This window comes from Hylobates moloch, unplaced genomic scaffold (genome assembly GCF_009828535.3).
Source record: "Hylobates moloch isolate HMO894 unplaced genomic scaffold, HMol_V3 SCAFFOLD_2, whole genome shotgun sequence".
NCBI classification, from domain to species: domain Eukaryota; kingdom Metazoa; phylum Chordata; class Mammalia; order Primates; family Hylobatidae; genus Hylobates; species Hylobates moloch.
In genome coordinates this window covers 154,125,054-154,148,398 of record NW_026652277.1, presented here as the reverse complement: position 1 = coordinate 154,148,398, position 23,345 = coordinate 154,125,054, and the positions used below count along the sequence as shown (strand labels likewise).

At 40.1% G+C, this 23,345-nt stretch overlaps 2 protein-coding genes across 7 annotated transcripts in view; one reads left to right on the top strand and one right to left on the bottom strand.

The window, feature by feature from the left end:
- The window catches only part of MAP7 (microtubule associated protein 7), a 212,207-nt gene extending 189,374 nt beyond the window's left edge, over positions 1-22,833 (top strand). For all 6 annotated transcript variants that reach the window (XM_032159912.2, XM_032159903.2, XM_032159860.2 and 3 more), the window contains exons 11-18: positions 2,764-2,998; positions 4,337-4,508; positions 4,715-4,816; positions 5,487-5,537; positions 5,641-5,698; positions 8,725-8,827; positions 19,480-19,703; positions 21,331-22,833. In XM_032159912.2, the coding sequence (XP_032015803.1) occupies positions 2,764-2,998; positions 4,337-4,508; positions 4,715-4,816; positions 5,487-5,537; positions 5,641-5,698; positions 8,725-8,827; positions 19,480-19,703; positions 21,331-21,341 (956 nt within the window). In that variant the 3' untranslated portion in view covers positions 21,342-22,833. The remainder of the gene's footprint in view (positions 1-2,763; positions 2,999-4,336; positions 4,509-4,714; positions 4,817-5,486; positions 5,538-5,640; positions 5,699-8,724; positions 8,828-19,479; positions 19,704-21,330) is intronic.
- LOC131382891 (large ribosomal subunit protein P1-like) lies at positions 914-2,575 on the bottom strand. Its single transcript, XM_058435591.1, has one exon. It carries the CDS (start codon positions 1,268-1,270, stop codon positions 1,049-1,051), a length of 222 nt encoding a protein of 73 aa, XP_058291574.1. The 5' UTR covers positions 1,271-2,575; the 3' UTR covers positions 914-1,048.
- Positions 22,834-23,345: the final 512 nt, after the last annotated feature.

Genomic DNA, 23,345 nt, shown 5'->3' with positions numbered 1-23,345 from the left:
GGGAGGCGGAGCTTGCAGTGAGCCGAGATTGTGCCACTTCACTCCAGCCTGGGCGACAGAGCGAGACTCCGTCTCAAAAAAAAAAAAAAAAAAAAAAAAAAAGAAAATTGTCTTCATTCCAAAGCTTTCTAGGTGAGACTTAATTTGAAGATAGAGGGTGGGGCAAGAAAGAGGAGATGATTCAAGACAGGTGAAAATGGTAGAGAACGGAGTCCAGTGTTTGCTTCCATGGAAAAAGAACGAAAGGAAAGGAAGGCCATAGAGCATCATAATAGCCATGAAAAAAAATCTGTGGAAGCGGAAGTAGAAATGTAAATCTCAAATCATACATCCAAAAGCCTATTGTTAGAGCCACAAACACGTGAACTCAGGTGTAGGTTCTCAGTGCTTTTATTGGCTGAGTCCATTTCACAAAATGTGTTCAGAGCACCTGCATCAAAATCACCTGTTGTATTCATTATCTATTGCTGCATAATGAATTAGCAGCATAAAACAACAACAAACATTTATCATATCATATGGCTTCTTGGGGTCAGGAATTTGGCAGCAGCACAGCTGGGTGGTCCCTGCTCAGGACCGCTCATGAGATTGCAGTCAAGCTGTCCACTAGGGCTGCAGTCATCTCAAGACTCAACCAGAGCTGGAAGGTGGCTTACACACAAGGCTGGGGGCAGGTGGCCTCAGCTTCTCCACACATGGACCGCTCCATATTATTGCTGAATGTCCTCATCTGTCTGCTTGCTCTGCTGGCTTCTGCCAGAGTGAGTGACCTGGAAGAGAGAATGAGGAGGAATGTACAATGTCTTTTATGACCCAGTCTCAGAAGTCACACACCAATGTTTCTGTCACATTCTGTTAAGTAGAAGCAAGTCACTAGGTGGAACTCACACTCAAGGAGAAACGTAGTCTCCACCTTTCGAAGAGAGAGTTTTCAAATAATTTTTTTTAAGAGTTCAGCTTTTTATTGAACTTGTTACAAAAGAGGTTTAGTCAAAAAGACCAAAGCCCATATCCTCCTCGGACTCCTCAGACTCTCTTTTCTTTGCTTCTATTTCTTCTCCTCAGCTGGAACAGCATTGGTGAAGAGGGCAGGACCTTCTGCTGGTGCAGGTCCACGAGCTCCTCCATTGCAGATGAGGCTCCCCATGTCAACATTGGCCAAGGCTTTTGCAAACAAGCCAGTCCAAAAAAGTTCAACATTTACACCAGCTACTTTAATGAGGGCATTGATCTTATCCTCTTTGATGGTCACCTCACCCTCATGCAGCATGAGGGCCGAGCCTTATGCAGAATGCAGGCGAGCTCACAAACAGAGGCCATGGTGTGAGCAAGTGTGGGGCTGGCACTGCCAGGCAAGGTGCTAGTTGCCAGATGAAGTGAGGGTCCCACTTCATTGTGGCCCTACATTCCTCAGAGGGACCGAGTGCAGCTTGGCAGCAGCTGAGGAAAACTAGAAATATTTTTAAACCACCACATCTATAACGTTTTGACATACAGACCCTTGGCTTTACCTCAGACTTACTGAGTCAGAATATGTAGTGGTGGATATGAGGACTCTGAAAGATACTAAGCTTGTCAGTTGATTCCTAAACATGGTTGCCAGATAGAACACGGGGTGGCCAGTTAAATCTGGCAATGCTATTCCTGTGCATACTGGAGTTTAAGGACCCCTGGTGTAGCCTGTGTGCTTGATAGAAGTCAGAATTTTTTTCCAGAAGGCCTACTGGTTCTCACCTCTGCCAGGCTAACCAATGCTATTTAGAAATTTAAAACCACCTGGAGCTGGGAATTCAATATTTCTAGTTAAGAACTGTCTTCATTCAAAAGTGTTCTACTTAAGACTTAATTTGAAAATAGAGGGTGGGGCAAAGAAAGAAGAGAGGATTCACAAAACAGGTGAAAATGTTAGAAAAAGGAGGAGTCCAGTGTTTGTTTCCATGGAAAAAGGAAGGAAAGAAGGTATAGAGAGCATCATGATGGCCGAGAAAAGTCTGTGGGAGCAGAAGTAGAAATGTGACTCTCAAAACGAGGGGCTGGAGCAGCCAGGGGCCAGAGCTTGCACTTGCTGGTGCCTTGCTCACTGTGGTGCAGAATTGTGAGCATCTGTGTGGGGCTTCTGGGGCACCAGCTCTCTAGGTCATCTTCCTAAATCTGAGTAAGGCCAGAGAACTTCTGCTCCCATCTTGCATCTTGGCAGCCTGGGACATATAAGCAGAATGAGCACCAGCTCCCAAAGAGGCCCTGAGCTCCTCCCATCTCAGACCTAGAGACAGCTCTGGGGAGACAAAAGGGTCCTCTTCACAGGGTATCATCCTCCCAGGCTGAATCTGGACTCGTGGCATGGATGCTGAGGATGCTGCTCTAGTAATGAATGGTTACCGAAGAGTAGGAATTTTCAAATGCAATAAAAGACAAATGGATGATCTCATCTTCTTTTTGCTCAGCATATAACTCGCCACAGACTCTAACATGAGGCTCTGTACACATTCAATATATGTTGTTAACTGATTTAACTGGTGTAAAAATAAGACTTGGTGACAGAGTGTCAGCTTTGTTGGATGTCTTACTTACACATACTGATTTTTTTATCTGTTGCTTGGTTACAGATAGAACACAGTGAAACCGTGAGAACACACAGTAATAAACATTCCCTTTTCTTTCATAATGCTAAATTCTAGGCCTTGAATGTGGGGAATGCTAGTTTTGGTTTTGTTTTTTGTATTTTGTTTCCAACTGGTTTTCTCCTTGTACCTATTTGTGCAGCTGCTCCAGCCTCGGCCCCAGCTCCAGCCTCGGCCCCAGCTCCAGTCCCGGTCCCCACCCCAGCCATGGTCTCAGCCCCGTCATCCACTGTGACTGCCAGTGCTTCTCCTAAGACTTCTGCAGGCACCACCGACCCAGAGGAGGCCACAAGGCTGCTAGCTGAGAAGAGGCGGCTGGCCCGAGAGCAGAGAGAAAAGGAAGAAAGGGAGAGGAGGGAGCAGGAAGAGCTTGAAAGGTAAAGGGGAGACATTGCTCCACACCATGGTGTCAGTGATACTTGGATTAACTCATCACCCCTCTGAGAGGGAGGAGGTGATAATACTGATGAAAGTGAATGGATTAGTTCTTTCAGGATTACTCTTACCTAATTTTCCTATGACTACTAAGCACTTTGTTTTTTAAATCACATTTTCTTCTTCTTCTCCTTTTTTTTTTCTTAATAGAAATGGGGTCTCAATGTATTGCCCAGGCTGGTCTCAAAACTCTTGGGCTCAAGGGATCCTCCCACCTGAACTTCCCAAAGTGTTGAGGTTACAGACATGAGCCACCATGCCCAGCCACGTTTTCTTATTTTAATGACAGTGCAACAACATTGATGGAGAAAGCTTTAAAGAAAAAAAAAATCCATAATCATATCAATTTTCAGTAATAGTGTACATTTTGGGTGGTCCTTTCTAGTCTCTCAACAGCATGGGAGTGTGTGTGTATATATACATACATATACATATTTACATAATTATAACCACAGCAGAGGTACAGTTGTACAGTCTGCTTTTTTACTTAACACATCTCCAATCTCCAGGTTTCCGTTGTATGTTTGTAATTATCACATTAAGGCTGCATAATAAGGCTTCATGTTTTCTCCTTTCCAGATAAAACTCCTCTCGGAGGGTAGCCAGGTGAGATCTTGACATGCCCCATGATTGCCTGCCAGGCAGTATGCCAGAGACAGTTTGTTTAATTGGTCATCTTCTGGGCCTAATAAGACGAATGTCAATATAATTGTTCTTCAAACGAACACAACTGTACCCTGCGGAAGGATCTCATGCGCTCGCTGGACCCCCATCTTGGCCATGCCCTCGCTGGACCCCCATCTTGGCCATGCCCTCGCTGGACCGCCATCTTGGCCATGCCCTGCCCTTGGCTCCAACAGGGAGCTTACATGGCTGTCTTCCTCCTGTCCTGTGACAGAACACTATGACCCTTATTTATTTACAAAGATTTCCTTTGGCGGGGGTGCTTCAAATTCATTACTAAGAAGTCACATTATTTGAATTAAACAAGTCAGAGCCATTAAAAATAGTTAAATTCCTTCCAAAAAGCCAGCGCTCCCCAAGATATTGGTGGTTACACGTTGCTTCTGTTTAGCACGGACAGCAATGCCGCTGGCAAGGGGGGAGGAAGACTAAGGGTGGCTTCGCGTTTTGTCCCTTAGCAGTGGTGAAGGCCTCCAGTGGGGATTTTTCTACTGGACGCCTGAAGGAACTGCCCTACAGAACCACGGACGCAGGCCTCTCTTCAAAGATTTCTCCTCAGGTGTCTTTGGTTTTGTTTTTGTTTTGTCTTTTTCCAGACAAAAGAGAGAGGAATTGGCTCAACGGGTGGCTGAAGAGAGAACTCGCCGTGAGGAGGAGTCGCGCAGGCTGGAAGCCGAGCAGGCCCGGGAGAAGGAGGAGCAGCTGCAGCGGCAGGCGGAGGAGCGGGCGCTGCGCGAGCGGGAGGAGGCAGAGCGCACCCAGAGGCAGGTGGGGCTGCACCCCACCCTGGCCCCTGCCCCAGTCCCGCAGGGAGACGCCCCAGCCCGGCAGAGGAGGGTGCGGACTGGACTACCGGTGCTCCCGCTTTCCACACCTTCTCCATCTGCCACCTCGCCCCCACCTCTGGACACCCCCTGGGAGACCCGGGCAGCCCGCCTGTTTGTCAGAGGCAGACGCCGACCTTCTGTTTTCAGAAAGAAGAAGAAGCTCGTGTTCGTGAAGAAGCAGAGAGGGTTCGGCAGGAACGAGAGAAGCATTTCCAGAGAGAAGAGCAGGAGCGCCTGGAGAGAAAGAAGGTAGCTGCGTCTTAGCACAGAGGCCCGGGACGCGAACTTGCACCTCTAAGACCCAGAGACTAGCCCTGGCCGTCAGAAAACGCGTGTTCTACCCTTGCCACATAAACTAGTAGCCCCCTCAGTGAACAATCTTATGCAAAGAAATCTCTCTTGGTGTTTTAGCCCTCACCAAAAAACACTTACTTCCACTTCATGTAGCTTAAGGCAGTTCCAACTTTCTTGAATAACTCCAATTAAGACAAAGCAGCACGGCCGGGCCGGGTGGCTCATGCCTGTAATCCCAGCACTTTGAGAGGCCACGGCAGGCGGATCACCGAAGACAGGAGTTCGAGACCAGCCTGGCCAACATGGTGAAACCCTGTCTTTACTAAAAGTGCAAAAATTAGCTGGGCGTGGTGGCGGGCGCCTGTGATCCCAGCTACTTGGGAGGCTGAGGCAGCAGAATCGCTTGCGCCCAGGAGGCGGAGGCTGCAGTGAACTGAGAGCTTGCCACAGGGGCACTCCAGCCTGCGTGACAGGGCAGGACTCCGTCTCAAAAAAAAAAGTGCATATTATATTTTTCCAAAATAACAGACCATTTAAAATAATCTATTTATTTCATCAGTTAAATGTGCCAGGCTGGCTTTTTTTCTGTGTCTGATCTTCTTGCTCAATTCTTCCATTCCTATAGCGACTTGAGGAGATTATGAAAAGAACCAGGAGAACAGAAGCTACAGATAAGGTATTGACATGGCCGTTTTCTAACTACTTTTGTATGCTTTTATCTTTTTCATTTTCACTTGTAACTCTGATTTTTGAAAGTCCTCTTTTTTTCTTCTTCGTAGAAAGCCAGTGATCAGAGAAACGGTGATATAGCCAAGGGAGCTCTCACTGGAGGAACAGGTATTTCTGTCAATGAACTCAAACCAATTTATATATGAAATGTTTAAATTAACTCTCCAGGGGCGAAGATATTCAGGAATTGATGGAGGGAAAAAAGATCCAGTACTTATAGACTCACAGAAGCTTAGGGGGTCTGTCATTGAGTCCTTCCTCTTATATAAAACTGTCTAGTGTTTCTGCCAGTTACTTTTCACATTTGTTTATACTCTAATGGGTTGCTTGATATTTTAAATCATCTTATATAATACATATTTATGCATATATGTATATATACTTATACATAAATGTGTATACATACACATACTTTTAGAAAAATTTCCTTTGAGTTTATAAAACTAAATTTCATTTATCACATACTGTCTGCTCAAGTAGTATATATTTATATTTCCTCTTAAGAAAGGACTTTAAATTTGCACATTTGACAACTTGTATTATAGGAAGTTCTCAGAAAAATGATTTAAATGTTATTTCTCTTAGATCTGACTTCAAAATAAAGTTAAAAATCTGTTGAAATTCTTATTGTTTTAATTGACAAATAATAGTTGTACATATTCTTAGGGTCCAGAGTGATATTTCCATACATATAATGTACAGTGATCTTGAAATTTCGTTAGAGTTACTTATATGCTATCGGCTTTGGAAAGAGATTATTGATTTTTTTTGAGATTATAAGTCAAATGTATTTAAAATAAAAGTGAAATTAACCTTAGTACTCAGATTAAATTAATATTAAGTGCCCTTTTTGTATCAGGTACATCTTTCATACATAATTCCTACTGCTGCTTTGTGAAGTGGTTTGCTTTGTCTTCGAGTCAACAAGTATTTTTGAAGCTCTTCTATGTGCCAGGCCATGTTATCGGGCTGGGATTCAGTGTGAACAATTAGGCAAGATCCCTCTACCCACAGGGGCACTCAGGTCCAATGACAGGCCAGGCTCCCGCAGCTGGGGCCCAGGTCCCCCAGCTCCTGATTCTGCTCCTTCAGTGATCCCTCGTGGTCTTCATAATTGTACGTGCACGTGGTTAGTAGATAGCTCATCATTGTCTTCCTCTTTCCTCATGTGTGATATCAATATGAAAAGAAAAGACCAGAGGTACTGCAGTTTTCTTTTTCTGTTTACAAACAAAAGCAAAGGCTGGAATACCTTTTGCTCAAAGATCAAATCCAACAGTTTATGTGACAGAACATTGCCTATAAACATTAAGGGTTTTCAAATGTAAAGTATTATTGGTATTTTGGGACTTGGTTTTATTTCAATAGAAGCTGTTTTGGTTTCTGTATGTCATAATTCCTTTATAGTGGAGTTTTCATGCTCTCTTAAAGATGCCCTAATGTATGTATGTGTATGTTTGGAGAATAGTCCTAATGGTTGTATATTATAACCCCATTGCATTTTTAGCATACTGTCTTCAAGAATATTGTAATAGACACAGGCTGTAAGCAGGCTTATTACCCAGGGAGTTGTCAGAGTGATCAGTTTAGGCTGTAAATTGCACCAGCTCAGGATTATTTGAGGGGCTAATGCTGTAGTTTGTGCCTGGCCAGTCTCCTTGTTGGTTTGTTTTCATTTTCCCTCTTCCTGCCCTTTCCTTATCTGTTCTTTCAGTATTCTTTATAAATCAATCCAAGAATGAACAAAGGCAAGAGGGAAGGTGAAACTTGCTGATTGGCATAGCTGTGTTTATCAACACTCATGTAAATTTGATTTGAGTTAAAACTGCTAAAAGGAGGCTTGAGGATTAGCTGTGCCTAACAAATATTCCCCTTCTCCCAGTCCCACATCTAATTGAGGGCTGACTGGTGTTACCAGTGCTACAAAGAGAATTCTAAGGTGGGTAAGCAGGCAGGCAAGTTTACAGACCTATCAGATGTTTTCTCAGGGGCTGCCTGTCACCAGCTTTGCAAATTTGGGCAGATTTGAAATTATCACTTACCTTTCTGCCTTAGTTATCAGATCTCTTGTACCTCTGGCAGCTTTACTGATTTTGTGCCAGGTTGTAAAATAACATTGTCTTGGAATTATTTCAGGCCAGGTGAGGTAACTCACGCCTATAATCCCAACATTTTGGGAGGCTGAGGCAGGAGGATCACTTGAGCTCAGGAGTTCCAGACTGGGCAACATAGCAAGACCCTGTCTCTACAAATAATTTTTTTTTTAATTAGCTGGGCATGTTGGCATGCACTTGTGGTTCCAGCTACTTGGGAGGCTGAAGCAGGAGGATTGCCTAAGCCCAGGAGGTCGAGGCTGTAGTGAGCCATGATCACACCACTGCACTGCAGCCTGGGTGACAGAATGAGACCCTGTCTCAAAAAAAAAGCAGGAGGCAAGAGGGTGAGGGGTAGGAATTATTTCAGTTATTCCCTCACATCATGCTGAAACCATAATCTACCACAGATACATCTGAAACTCCGGCCTGTATAAAGGTTTATAAATAACCCTGTCCTATATTTTAGAGGCAGTCATCAATATTGTTAGCTTAAAGTGGGCTGCAACATTGAGCTTTGAAAATGAGGTGGAATGGTTAGGTACAGTACACTGCCTTCCATTCATGAAATCCTCATCGTTCTAAGTGTGCATAGGACTAAACTGAGTTTTCAAAAATATTTTTAATACTTATGATGTTCCATGGTGATTTGCTCTGAATCCTTTGTAAAGATATTCAGTGTCAGCTTGATGAAGTCAGCTTACTGCTCTCTTTATCAGTTGCTTTGGTTTCAATAGTATATACTTTCTGTAACTTTAGTGCAAGGAAAAATAATAATACTTAGCCCTTCCAACGTGCCAGACACTGTTCTAAGTCCTTTACATGTACTAATATTAATACATTTAATTCTAACAATCTATGAAGTAGGTACTATTACTAATGAGGAAACTAAGGCACAGAGAGTTTAAGTGATGTGCCCAAGGTCTCACAACTGGTAAGTAGCAGAGCCAGCACATAAATCAAGGCATTCTGGCTCTTGGAGGTTAGGTCTAAGAAAAGAATATTAGTAACCCTTTGTTCTGTCTCCTTTGCTATGCCCAGAGGCGTCTGCACTTCCATGTACAACGAACGCTCCGGGAAATGGAAAGCCAGTTGGCAGCCCACATGTGGTTACCTCACACCAGTCAAAAGTGACAGTGGAGAGGTGAGTTTTCACTGACATTCATTAAAGTCAAACATTACTGTTTTTACCCACCAGCTCCACCAGAATTTCAAAGTCTTAACATTAGGATTGATTATTTTGGGGGGCCTTCATTGATTTTTGTTTGAGCTAGTAATTCTGTACTCCAAGAAAGTGGAAATATCTTTTTTCTTGAGTCATTAAATGTGATGATGAGGATTTAGTATGACTGTTCCAAGAATATTAAAAGTGGCCAAGTGCAGGGCTCACTCCTGTAATCCCAACACTTTGGGAGGCTGAGGAGGGAGGATTACTTAAGGCTAAGAGTTGTAGACCAGCCTGGGCAACATAGCAAAGCACCATCTCTACAAAAAAATAGAAAAACTAGCCAGACGTGATAGTGTGTGCTTGTAGTCCCACCTTGGGAGGCTGAGGTAGGAAGATGGCATGAGCCCAGGAGGTCAAGGATGCAGTGAGCCAAACTCCTGCCACTGCAGTCCAGCCTGGGTGACAAAGTGAGACCCTGTCTCAAAAAATAAAACAAAAAACAAGTAATAATCTGTTAGTTTTCTTTGTTTATATTTAGCCTGATGTGGACCATATCCACATTCTTTAATGGTATATAACAATTGCATTTTAGCCATGCATAATATTACAGTGACTTACATGTTTGTTCCATATAAAAGTCATGTAGATGTCAGTATTTCTTATATTATTAATAACAGGGCTTCTTACTGAAGAACCAGACAGTTGCTAACAACAGCCTAGAAAAGAGTCTGGCTTTCAGAAAGATTGCCTTTCTCTTTCCTTGTAATTATATCAACAGCATCATATGAACATTCTGAAAAAATGAAAAATAAGGGTATTCATAGCCTGTGCCTAAAAATCCAATCATAGAGAACTTGCAGAAATATTTTTAATAATGTTCAAAAAATTTAGCTATGACTTTTTAAATTTGGGAAATCTACTTAATATATGAGTCTTCCTGTCTTTAATGCCAGTCTTTGCTACCAATAGACAACTGAAGGTCCTCAAATTATTTTCTTAATCTAAAAACACATAATTGTTTCTTGGCTTTTGGCCAAGATAAGTACAGAAACACAGACCTAGATAACATTTTATAATGTAACGGGCAGCAGTTAAAAATGTGAGTCACCCTACTATTGTGTTGATATCTTTCTGAGACAATGGAATTTTTATTTATTTATTTTTTGCCTACTATAATACCAAAGAGAATACCCTGAGAGATCTTAATAATTCATTTCCAATTATGTTGAATAACTTTATTGTTGTAGTTACCTAAGATCTATATTAAATGGTGTTTTTTTCTTAGTTTTAATTAGATTTTTTAATTCATTCCCTAAAACTTATTATGTTCAATTCATTGACTTCAGAGATTCCTTTTTTAAAAGAAAAAGAGTAAAAGATACCACAGAGAGAATCCCATTATTATGGGGAACAGACAATGCCTACCATAGTTTCTTTTATTTATTTATTTATTTTTGAGACAGACTCTCACTCTGTTGCCCAGGCTGGATGCAGTGATGTTATCTTGGCTCACTGCAACCTCCACCTCCTGGGTTCAAGGAGACACACCCAGCTAATTTTTGTATTTTTAGTAGAGACGGGTTTCATCATATTGGCCAGGCTGGTCTGGACCTCCTGACTTCAAGTGATCCACCCGTCTTGGCCTCCCAAAGTGCTGGGATTACAGGCATGAGCCATCACACCCAGCCTACCATAGCTTCTTAAGCCACTGATTATGTTGTCTGATCTATAAAGTTAATTTATGCATAATTTGACTCTCTTCAGTAGTAATATCACCAAACAATTAATCATTATATAAGAACCTGAAAAATAACTTTACTATATTTGATACAGATAATAAAGTTCTGTTATATTTTAGCCTTTTCCACACACAGAAAAGCAACAATTTGTAATGAAACCAAAATGAACTTACTGGTGTCATCCATCTTTACCCAACAAATAAATTATCCTTTGTCATATATGTAAGATAATCCCTGTCAAACCATTAGAAGAAACATAAGCATAGCCTTTTTCTACTTTCACCTGACAATACAGGCAGGTCCAGATGAGCATCAGACATAAACATCAGAATATAAGAATAAGCCTAATATAAAATCCATTGGCCATCTACTCCAGTGTCTCTCCTTTAAAGGAAATATATATATATATGTGTGTGTGTGTGTATGTATATATATATATATATCTACTATATATACATTTCCTTTAAAGGAAATATATGTATAGTAATATACATATAAATTTGTTTGTAATATAGTAATATACATAAATTCCTTTAAATTCCTATAAATATATAAATTCCTATAAATATATAAATAAATAAATTCCTATAAATATGTAAATTCCTATAAATATATATTTCCTTTAAAGGAATTTATATAAAGGAAATTTATTTATATATATAGTAGATATATATTTCCTTTAAAGGAAATTTATATATATTTATAGGAGTTTAAAGGAATTTATATAAAGGAAATTTATTTTTATATATATAGTAGATATACATATTTTTATATATAGTAGATACATATATTTATATACATAGTAGATACATATTTTTATATATAGTATATATATTTTATATATATATAGTAAATATATATATTTTATATATATAGTAGATATATATATATAGTAGATTCCCAGAGTTACTTGTATTATTTTTACAAATATAAATTTAGGTTTAAAATTTCTATAGCCCCTGTTCATTTAAAGCCAAAACAGCAAATCACAAATTTACGTAAATAATAAAACCACTTTCATCCTTCCCCTACAACGTTACCCTTCTATCCCTTGATTTCCATTTCTAGGGCACCCCCACTGACCAAGTCCCTGGATGTTTGCAGTAGCCACCTAAATGCTTTTGCCCCTCAAATACTAAATACTGGCTGGGCGTGGTGGCTCACGCCTGTAATCCCAGCACTCTGGGAGGCCAAGGTGGGCACATCACATAGGTTCAGGAGTTTAAGACTAGCCTGGGGAACATGGTGAAACCCCTTCTCTAAAAAAATACAAAAATTAGCCAGGTATGGTGGCACACGACTGTAGTCCCAGCTACTTGGGGGGCTGAGGTGGGAAGATCACTAGAGCCCAAGAGGTCAAAGCTGCAGTGAGCCTTGATCAGAACACTGCACTCCAATCTGAGTGACAGAGCAAGACCCTGTCTCAAAAAAATAAATAAAGCTGTAAAATCAAGAGCAGTGAAATTATCGTGAAGAATGATGTTTTTCTGAAATTAAGTAGGTAATATACATATGGTACTGATTGATCCCTTTTGCATTAGGGATAACCATGATTCATTTCACTCACTGCTTCTCTCTGTTTGAACTGCTTTAAAACCCCTAACCTCTTTTTAATACAGAGTGCCATGATGATACTTGGCTTTTACATGGCACTAGCATATTTATTTAGCAGTTCAGCTGGTTCGTGTCATTAGCCCTTGTCAAATAAGCTGGTGCTACCTGATATCAGTATGCTTTGAAATAACACCTGAAAATGGAGCACTGAAATTATGTAGCAAAACTCAGCTTTGTGATAATCAGTCGGACAGATGATAAGACTGTATATGATTTTTTTTAAGTTACCTGGGTGAAAACATAAATTTTTAAAAATCATGTAAAGAACAGGACCCCAGTTTGAGAAATAGTACATTTCTGAATGACACTGACTGTAGGAAATGTTTAATGTGATGTTAAGTTCGGTCCCCATTATATGACACACAGTTTGTGATATGTAGCCTAAGAAATTCTGCTTCCCTTAATTATTTTTAAATTTGTCATCCTTGAATTCATCCAGATTGATCTTGAAACAATCTGTATTTTTGCCCTGTATTACCTCTTATAGCAACAAGTATAAGAAAAGAAGGGCATAAAGAAGTACTTTTACTTCTCTTATAGCTGCTCTTTGCAGTTTCAAGGTTAGGACCCATAGTTATCATAAACTAGGTTTTAGAGAATGTCATTGTTTGTAGTTTCCATACCCTTCATAGTTTTATGGGTTTTATTTCTATTCCCTGTCTACTCTTATTTTATAAGCTGAATACTCCTATTATGTTTACTATATCAGTGAGGGTCTAATCAGAAGGAAAAAAACATAGATTTAAACCAGAGAAAATTTAAAGAATAATTATCATTAGGATTGGAGTAAGTAGGATGGAGTAACTATGATTTTGGTTTGGCTTATAAGAAATAAAGAGAACTTGTGGGAATGATAGGGAAAAAAGAAAGAGAATTCTAAAGAATATAGGTGCCTGGTGTGGTGGCTCACACCTGTGATCCCAGACCTTTGAGAGGCTGAGGTGGGTGGATCACTTGAGCCCAGTTGGAGACCAGCCTGAGCAACATGGCAAAACCCCATCTCTACTAAAAATACAAAAAGCCAGGCCCAGTGGCGTACACCTATAGTCCCATCTACTCAGGAGGCTGAGGTGGGAGGATGGCTTGAGCTCAGGAGGTCGAGCCTTGATCACACCCCTGCATTCCACCCTGGGCAACAGAGTGGGACCCTGTTAAAAAAAAAAAAAAAAAATATGAATAGCAGATACAAGGAGCAGTCACATACCCTAGTGTTGCACCAAAGAAGAAAGATCCCTACCCCTCAGGTCTGTAATCCAGACCTTGTTAGAGAGGATATAACTGTTACTCATTGGATGCCAGAGAAGTTGCTGTGTTTTCTTGCCAGCAGAACTTGCCAGAGATCCACCCTCCGGAGTGCCTAGGAAAGCTGTTTACTGTCTCCCCATAAGCACTGTACCATGAATCTGCCCCAGTGGGGTGCTGGAGGGAGGCTGCTGGCCACTGTGCACTGCAGGAGCCAGGCCCTGGGAAAAGCACGTGTATGCTAAAGAAGCCTGCTGAGCAAGCACACGCCAACCAGGAAGCAAAACTGTGCTGCAGTGTCTCTCCAGCAGTGGCAAAGGATAATTATTTAACAGGCCCAGATCCAGTTTCACAGAACAGGAATGATGGGTGAATTTGAAGCTGAGAGGCAGTAAATCAGTAACTGACACATTTACCTTATCTCTAAAAGACTCCTTCTTCAGCTATTTGAATATTTTAGTCATATTTCTTTAGAGAGTCTTCAGTGTGAATATGGGGTTGAGGAAAAAGAGCTTCAGAACCAAAAGTTCCAGGCTGGCTCCCTAGTTTTACCTTTGAGAAGTTCAGCAACTGTGGGGTTAACCTACTTAATTAAGCCTTAGTTTTCTCATCTGGACATGGAGATACTTTCCACACAAAGTACTGGGAGGTTCAGTGAAATGGTGTCTGTGAAGGAGTTCTGAAAACTATGTCGTACTATACAAATGTTGCATATCATTATCATCCTAAGATGAATGCAGTGTCCAGAAAACACACAGTACACTAGGTGTAGCTGCAGTGTGATGTAGAATAATGCTTTTGGTTTGTTCCTGGTATCCCATCTTCTCCTGCCTAGCATTTTATTGGCTTTTTTTTTTTATCATCAAAACACAAGGAGTCAGTATCACCAAGGAACAGTTTGCAGTGATCCCAAGATGTCTTAACCTCCATTGACTGATCACTGTCTTTTAAGGATCGCTCAACTGACAGTTTTCTAAACCCACTGCCTTTACAGACTGCCTGCCTTGTCACTCATTTCATGATTTTCCCTGTTGTTTTCGAGGGGCTATTTTTATGACTTGCATTTCCAAGAATAAACATTATCTGCATACTTAAATTTTATCCTGCTTGTCTTCCGATTATTATAAAACTAACCCTAGCACTGATCCCTGGGGCTCTCTGCCACTTACACTCTTTCATCTAGAGAAGGGCTAGCTTATTCCTGTCTTTATTTTGTTTTATTTTTATTTTATAAAACAGGGTCTTGCTCTGTCACCAAGCCTGGAGTGCAGTGGTACGAGCATGGCTCACTGCAGCCTCTACCTCCCGACTTAAATTATCCTCCCACCCCAGCCTCCTGAGTAGCTGGGACTACAGGTGCGAGCCACCACACCTGGCTAATTTAAAATATGTATATTTTTATAGAGATTAGGTCTCCCTATGTTGCCCAGGCTAGTCTCAAACTCTTGGCCTCTGGCCTTAAGCAGTCATCCCACCTTGGCCTCCTGAAGTGTTGGGATTACAGGCGTGAGCCACCACGCGCAGCCTATTCTTGTCTTTAATATCCATCCCCAAAACAGCTTCCCATTCATGAATAAACATTCCCTTTGACGCAGTGGAAACTCACGTTTTTAAACAGTTTTACATCTGAAATCCTGTTAAAAACTTTAAATGACAAATCACATCCATGAATGTTTCCTTTCACCTCTAGTTTCAAATCAACCTTAAAATGCTTATAAACTCTTTGGTTTTCATCTCAGTGCATTATTTTTAGTGAAGCATTCCATGATCCTTGTGATCAGTCAGCATCTTTATTAAATGCCCTACTCTGCACCTCAAGTAGAGTTATAGATCCCTCCAGCTTGCCCGCTGTGAATTAAATCACTGATTAACGGAAATGCTCAGGGTCCCTGCCAAAGAACATGGTATGCATGATACTCTGTGAAAATTCATCATGACAGATCATGCAAGTATAGTGGTAGAATTTATTTTTGCTAGAAAACTCCACTGCTCAGAATGACTATCTTTTAATTCAGATTGAGAGAGAAGTATCACTTCTCCTAATGTCTTTAGTACCTAATATATTGGTAAATAAGTGAATGCTGTGAACTAAATTACATTTGCCCCGCCCCACCTCGAGATATTTCAGCAAACTGTCTAGCAGCACCCCAGAAGGATGGCGACCCCCTCACATTACTTTTCCTAGCAGCTAGGACTGAGACCCTTTGTTATAGAGCAACTCTGTACCAGAAGTATCCTGAACCCTACTCCTCACCTTACTCCTGAGTGAGATGCCTGGCCCCTTTGCCCCAAAGCCATATTTCTTGCCCATCTCCTTTCTGCCTGACAGGTTCCCCACTGACATTAGTTAGAATGGAAGAGGGTTTGAGTTATCACAATTCTGGCCAGATTTTAAAGGTGTAAAGAAATATGTGAATATGCCAAGTGTGGTGGCTCACGCCTGTAATCCCAGCACTTTAGCAGGTCTAGGCAAGCAGATCGCTTGAGCCCAGGAGTTCAAGACCATGCTGGCAACATGGCAAGATCCCGTCTCTACAAAAAATACAAAGATCAGCCAAGGGCAGTGGCCTGCATCTGTAGTCCCAGATACGCAGGAGGCTGAGGTCGGAGGATTGCCTGAGCCCAGGGAATTGAAGCTGCAGTAAGCCGTGATTGCACCACTGCACTCCAGCTTGGGCAACAGAGTGTCTCAAAGAAATATATGAATATATGTTAATAACATATATGGATTTTATAAAATTTTATAAATGAATATATACATTTTCCTATGTAAGATATATGAAGTTTATAAAATACTTGAAATACATCTTTATGAAAGATATGAATATTATATATGCCCTTGAGCAGATCATTCTTACTCAAAAGCCATGTTTGGTTCTTAAGAGAGAGTACTTGTGGAGGGATGCTCCACAAGAATTGAGGAAAATATTTGTTCGTGGATAGGAAACTTGCTTTGGAATAGGAAACAAAGGATACAGATCCATATGAGTACAAGTCGGGGAGGACAGGGGTGAATATCAGAATGGGAACAGAGGAAGTGATCTGCAGTTTCTCAGGCCGTTCTGAGATCTTCTTCTACCCCCAGCCGAGAATCTCTAGTCCAGAAGCTAAGAAGCTATGCTGCCTATACAGCTACTGCCTTACCCTCCTGATATTCGAGAAGACATTTCATGTTTGTTCTTAGCCGTAGGGGAGCTGTCTTTTCATAGAATGTTCGTCTTTTTTTTTAAATAAGGAGTTTTTGGTAATTTTGGTGTTCGACCCATTCATTTTCCCTCCAAATCTTGAGTTCATCATTGCTCTTAGTTTGGCCTGAAGGAAAAGTAACATTCCCAGGCCCCTATTGTTCACACAGGAAGAGATGTATCCCTTTTAATTTAAAAGTTACTTGTTTTAAAATAATTAATAAATATCAAGAGAAAATAAGGTTCTGGCTTCCATAAGCCGTGTGGACTGCAGATTCTTGCCAAGGTCTCAGCCCCTCCCTGTACACATTTTGGACTGGAGCAAGGCATGCTGTCTTCAAAAGTCTTACATCAGTCTTCAAACTTCAGAAGGTAACTGAAGGCAGGGAATTCAGAAGATGGTGCTCTTATCCTGAGTGGACACACAGATCCATAATCCTTAACCCCAGTACTTCAGTTTCAGTTTTATAGTTTCTACCAGTCCCCATGTCCCCTGAACATTTCATGACTTGTCATCCAATGCATATGGCACAATTATCCCTCTGATTGCCAGCAATTAGAATGGGCAGGTGGAAGGGAAATGAAATCTGATACTGGCTCAAGTCTGGGGTTAGCCATTGCCATTATGACTTATTAGTACATATAGGCCTGGAAGGTGACAGGTTAAGGTTGCCAAGGAAAGGGGGCTCTGGAGATACATTCCTGTTCTTTATCCTTTGCCAGGACTTCTACTTAAATTCTCTCTGGATTAAGAACCCAAATTGTTTCCCTAGTTACAGAAAGACTGTTGGTGTTAGGCAAGAACAGGAAGGTGGGTGTGGCAGCCCAGGCACTTAGAACAGTAGGTGTTAGGCATGTGTGTGCACATGTGACTTGGGTGGGGTGCATGTGCACATGTGTGTGACTGTACTCTTGTGGAGACTTATAATGCCTAGTGGCATCCCCTTCCCTTATTGGTAAAATAGCAGAAAAGCATCGTCATACTGTATAATATTTCTGTATAATATTTTAGATTATTTTACAAATAATATTTTCAGCATATTCTGCAATGCCTTGTGAGACACTTAGGACAGGCATCTTCATTTTTTCCGTAAAAAAAGAAGGTTTAATAATTTTAAAAATACACAAATATTCAAATCAGAAATGCTTTAGAATGTGTTCCAAAGTCAATACTTCTCACTCAGTAGAGAAAGTAAACTATTTTGACTGGGCGCGGTGGCTCATGGCTGTAATCCCAGCACTTTGGGAGGCCGATGGGGGCAGATCACTTGAGGCCAGGAGTTCGAGACCATCCTGGCCAACACGAAGAAACCCTGTCTCTACTAAAAATACAAAAATTAGCTAGGCATGGTGGCTTGCCCCTGTAGTCCCAGCTATTCGGGAGGCTGAGACTCAAGAACCACTTTAACCCAGGAGGCAGAAGTTGCAGTGAGCTGAGCCTGCACACTGCACTCCAGCCTGGGCAACAGAATGAGACCCTTCTCAAAAAAGGAAAAAGAAAGTAAACTAGTTATTCAATCGGGCAAAAAAAGCAAAGTCTTAAAAAGCAATGGAAAGGTTGGATTTACATTAGCATTGTTTTACAATTTGAAAAGACAAACTGACCTAACAATGTTCAAGCAGTTGGTATTAGCGATACTACAGTTAATTTGTTGAGCATTGAACAAGTTATGAAGCTTGCACACATATGTATATACTGCAATGAAATAAAATGAATGGTAAAATTAGTTTAGCACTCATTTGATGCATAGGCATTATTTGGCTACATTGTAAAGCATAATAATAAGCATATAACATAAGGGGCTGCCAATTTAGTTGGAGAGAGTGACAATCTAAGACAAACCGTAGAAGATTAAGTATTTGGGGCCAATTAAGTATATCTCAAAAATAAATCCAAGATATTAAGCATGAATCCATAAGGATCAAGATGAGGTCAGAGGCAGATTTAAGGGGCAAAGATAAGAAGATTGGTCTTCAAAAATTTATATATGAAATTATGCAAGGGCTTTAGGAGGCTGGAATATCCAGAAAGTGTGAGAAGTGGCTTAATGAGAAAAGCACAGGACCAGAGATCAAGAGATCGTGCATTTAGCCTCAACTATCTCTCAGTAGTTGTGTGACTTTGTGCAAATCATTTACTCCCCCTCCAAATTATAATCCCCTCATCTTTGAGGCAAAGGTCCTCATTAAGTGGTACTCTTTATCAGACGAATATAAAAATGCCTGCAGCAGAAATCATTAAATGTGTAGAACTCCTGCTGCTGCTGATTTATTTCTATTAATGATGATCTGTTGTAATTGATAAATTGTTCTATTTGATAATTTTCATAACAAAATAACAGATTTAAAATTTTTTTCTTGTTGTTTAGAGACAGGGTCTTACTCCATAGCCCAGCCTGGAATGCAGTGGTGCCATCATAGCTCACTGAAGCCTCAAACTCCTGAGCTCAAGTGATCCTCCCGCCTCAACCGCCAGAGTAGCTAGGACTACTGGTGCATGCCACCACACACGGCTGATTTTTTTATCTTTTGTAGAGACGGTGGTCTTGCTATGTTTACCAGGCTAGTCTTGAACTCCTGGCCTTAAGCAGTCCTCCCATCTTGGCCTCCCAAAGCACTAAGATTACAGGCATGAGCCACTGTGCCTGACCTAGATTTTTTAAAATAAGAATTTAAGGTACAAATACACCACAATTTATTATTTTTGTTAGTAATGATGTGACTCATCAGTCTGATTTTTTTAATTGTAAATTTATAAAATTATTCATCATAAAACATTTTGGTTTTCCTAATAATGTGTTTTCCAGTTTTAAGACTAATTTCTATTTTTATTTTTCAAATTCCTTAGCACTCCCGACTTGGAAAAACAACCAAATGAAAATGGTGTATCTGTTCAGAATGAAAATTTTGAAGAAATTATAAACTTACCCATTGGATCTAAACCATCCAGATTAGATGTCACCAACAGTGAGAGCCCAGAAATTCCTTTGAATCCAATTTTGGCCTTTGATGATGAAGGGACACTTGGGCCCCTGCCTCAGGTAGATGGTGTTCAGACACAACAGACTGCAGGTAAGCTTGCCTCCAATTCCCTTCTGTAGTCATCAGAAATATCTGACACCCGGGAGGACACGAACTGCTGCCTTCTACAGTATGATTGTGGTAACACTTTGTTTTTCAAAGGACCAACTAAGCCACAATGGAAGAGATTGTGCCTGGCTCATAGAAATTGAATTTTGAGTTGGATTGGACAACTTCTAAGGCCTCTCCTATTCTCTCAGTCAGTGCAGAAGTCCAGTCCGCAGCACCCAGTGGGTGTCTGTCAGCCTCTCTGCACAGAGCAGCACCCATTACCCGACATCATGCATGCTCAGAATATGCTTTGTAGAAAGACAGGGCTGCCTCCCCATAATTATGGACCATCCGGCCTAGTGCTGCCCACTAGAGAAAGATCTGAGTTTTTTCCATCTTTCTCAGGTCTTCATATATTTGAAGACTGCCATCATGTTCTCCCACCATTTTTCTCTTATTTGGGTTTGGCAACCTGGGTAATAAATTATTGTCCTTTTAAAATGTGACATGATGGATAGTTACGATTTAGGTGATGAAACCAGTACTCTGAATAGGATCACACTGAGTCTAAGGATCTTTACTTGTTAAATGATTTTGTTGCTGTTGAAACTGCCTGTGACTTTCTTACACAATGTCTCTTTGACCTACACTTGACCTGAAGTCTTTGTGCAAAAAGAACAATCAGGACCCAAAGAAAGAAGGAGTAAATATCAAATATAATTAACTCAATGGTCATAGCAGCTCAGCAGTGCAATCCCATCAGTCTCAGGAATTAGCAGGATAATCTCTGCTCCCTGTCTCTTCAAACCTGTTTCAATTTTGTTGACTTCTCTTCCCTGAAGATGACTGTCATGTATTGACCGGCACCTCTTTATATTTCTACAAAAAGAAGTGGCCAAATTCAGGATAACTAAATGGAGACAATACAGAATTATTTGTGGGCAAATTGTTTTGCCTTCTAGATTCAATCAGTGAATCTGTAATAAATAAACTTTTAATGCGGTGAGATAACCAATGTGAACCACCCATCCAAATGAAGCTACTCTTCTTTTCTCCTCTAGTGTACTGACCTTGGAAGTGGAACCTCACTTTAGTGAACTCCACTTTTCTAGGATTTGAAAGGAGGTTGTGAGGGCCCTCCCCTGTCTGACTTTCTGATTCTTAAGCCTTTGGGAACAATCCGACTAATGGTATGTTGATGGAAGCATGCCCAGTGCAGCTTCCTACTCATGTTACAGATTTACAGGGAGGGAAAGAACTTCCAGATGATTTATCAACATTTATTTAACCTCCAATTATGTTTAGAACCCTAAGCATCGGATACTGAGGATACAAGAGAAATGAATGTTTAAACCCCTAATCGAGAAAAGTACAATCTGTGTGTGCCACTTGGAAAAATGAAGGCTATGGCCCAAGCTGATGTAAAGAAAAGAACATATGTTTCCTATGAGTAACAGAATTCACTTAAATATAAGACTGTGAATCCTAACAAAATTGCCTATTCTTATATAAGTGTATATAACAGTATGGTAAATTTTAGAAATTTAAGGTATTACTATAGTATTCTTGAAAGAAGATTTTAGATAAATGTCATATTAATCTGTTCTTTTTCTGTCTCTTCATGTAGAAGTTATATGAGTGTTTCTTCTGAAGAACCAAAGCTGAAATTTAATGAGAATTTCTACAATTAATGGAATTCCTTTCCTGCTATAAAGGAGCATCCCCTCCACCCGTTTTCTAGAGTTCTTGACCATCATTTTGAAAAGATTTATTAAAACTAGCTAAAGACAACAGACTGGATAGCTTTTCTAATAATTTTCATCAATAGGAAAAAAGAAATACGTCTCATTCTTCAAACTTTAAAATGGCTTTTTCCAGTGTGCTCCTTCTTAGCAATCAATATTTTTCTGCATTCTTTAAAAGACAAGAGAATTTGGTTATAAAAGAAATGGGCTGACTAGGCATGATTTTTTTGGTCTTAAAAGCTTAACATGTAAAATTGGCAAAAAAATTTTTTACCTTTTATAATACTTGAAAAATAAGTACCTCTTTGCTCTACAAGTAGAATGAATAGGAGAAGAGTTTAAGCCTGTTTGTTTAAATATTATTGCAAAGAGCTCTATTTGTAGAAGCAAATTATAGGCAGATTACCAGGTTCTTATAAATACAACTTGTACATGGACATTCTGCAAACCCAGCTGTCACATTTTTCTTGCAACTCCTTTTGCAAAAGCAGACTAAAATGTTTTAAAATGTGAAAAAACATTATTTTTTCAAAGCAAGGAAATAATTTACTGCCCTCTTACATAATGTATTTATAGTTTTTCCAGATAAACTAATCAAATAAATTAGAATAATGTGACAACATTACAAATTTAATTTGTTAGCTGCATTCCTTCTGCTGTTACCACGAGAGAATGTTACTGATGATTCAGGGCTATTTCTGAAGTCTGTGTGTTGCTGCTGTCCCCAGTGATGGTGGACTTATCTTTGCCTTACCTGATCACAGATTATGTTGGGGAAAATAAAGATTTAATATTTCTTTAAATAGAAAAAGAAGTTGGTTTTGCTCGTTTAAGAGCAATGAGAAAATGATGGAATGTTGACTGTGTTTGGCACACAGGACATGGACCTTCATGGAAGTCCTTGCTCTGCGTGGCATCTGTCAGCTTTTCACCTTTCATTCTTATTCTTCACTTTTGCTGCTGAGCCTAGCTGTACAAACTTGCACTTTCATTTGCTAATATAAATTCAGTTTTATTTTACCATTTTAGAGACTACTAATGATTAAATGTAGGAGAGGGTGCACATGTTTTTATGTGGAGTGTTTAAAAAGATAAATTTATTCCACTGTAATGTGCAGCTTTTGTTAAAAGAGAAATTGGTTGAACTGCTAGGTTGAATGAGAGACTTCATCTATTGGACTATTTTTTTTTTTTTAATCCAGGCATATGGTCTTCAGTAATGGTTTGTAATTTGTTAAAACATCAATTTGGGGGTTTTCACTGTTTTCAGTTGTCCATGTACACATAGTCATTATATTAGAAAAGAAATCTGTTCAACAAACTTGTTTAATTTGTTTAAATCAACATAGCATGAAACACCAAATAAAGTGTTTGACATAGTTTTACTTTTAGGTTTCTCATATGTTATAACTTCACTCAGATTGATTCTTGAGTCTTCAGATTGTCCTTCACTTAACTCAGTGACATTTTCCCAGCCTCCTGTTGATTAAGCATATAGGATAGCCTTATTTAAAATTTAGAGCAGTAGGTGTATTTTGGCTGCTTTTCTTTTTCATGTGTGTTTTTAAACTTTAGTGATCATTAGCAAACGGAAAGCCTTCTAAGTAATCAAGTTTTAATTAGAAGTGGTACAGAATTCTGAATTATATTGTGTTAAAGAGCAGCGCCGCCAGAGAATGACCCTGACCTTTACAATGGCTGGATTGCTTTTTGGCCAGCACTTGAAAAGTCTGTACTTACTTGCAGACCTTAGGGAGGTCTTCAGTATTCACACTACATTAAGGGGAGCGCTCAGGAATCAAATATGGCCCTCAATATGAAAATAGAGTGAATGGGCTTTTAGTTTCCTTTCTACACCATTGCAAACTATCTAGGCCAATTTAGTCGCCAATCACGG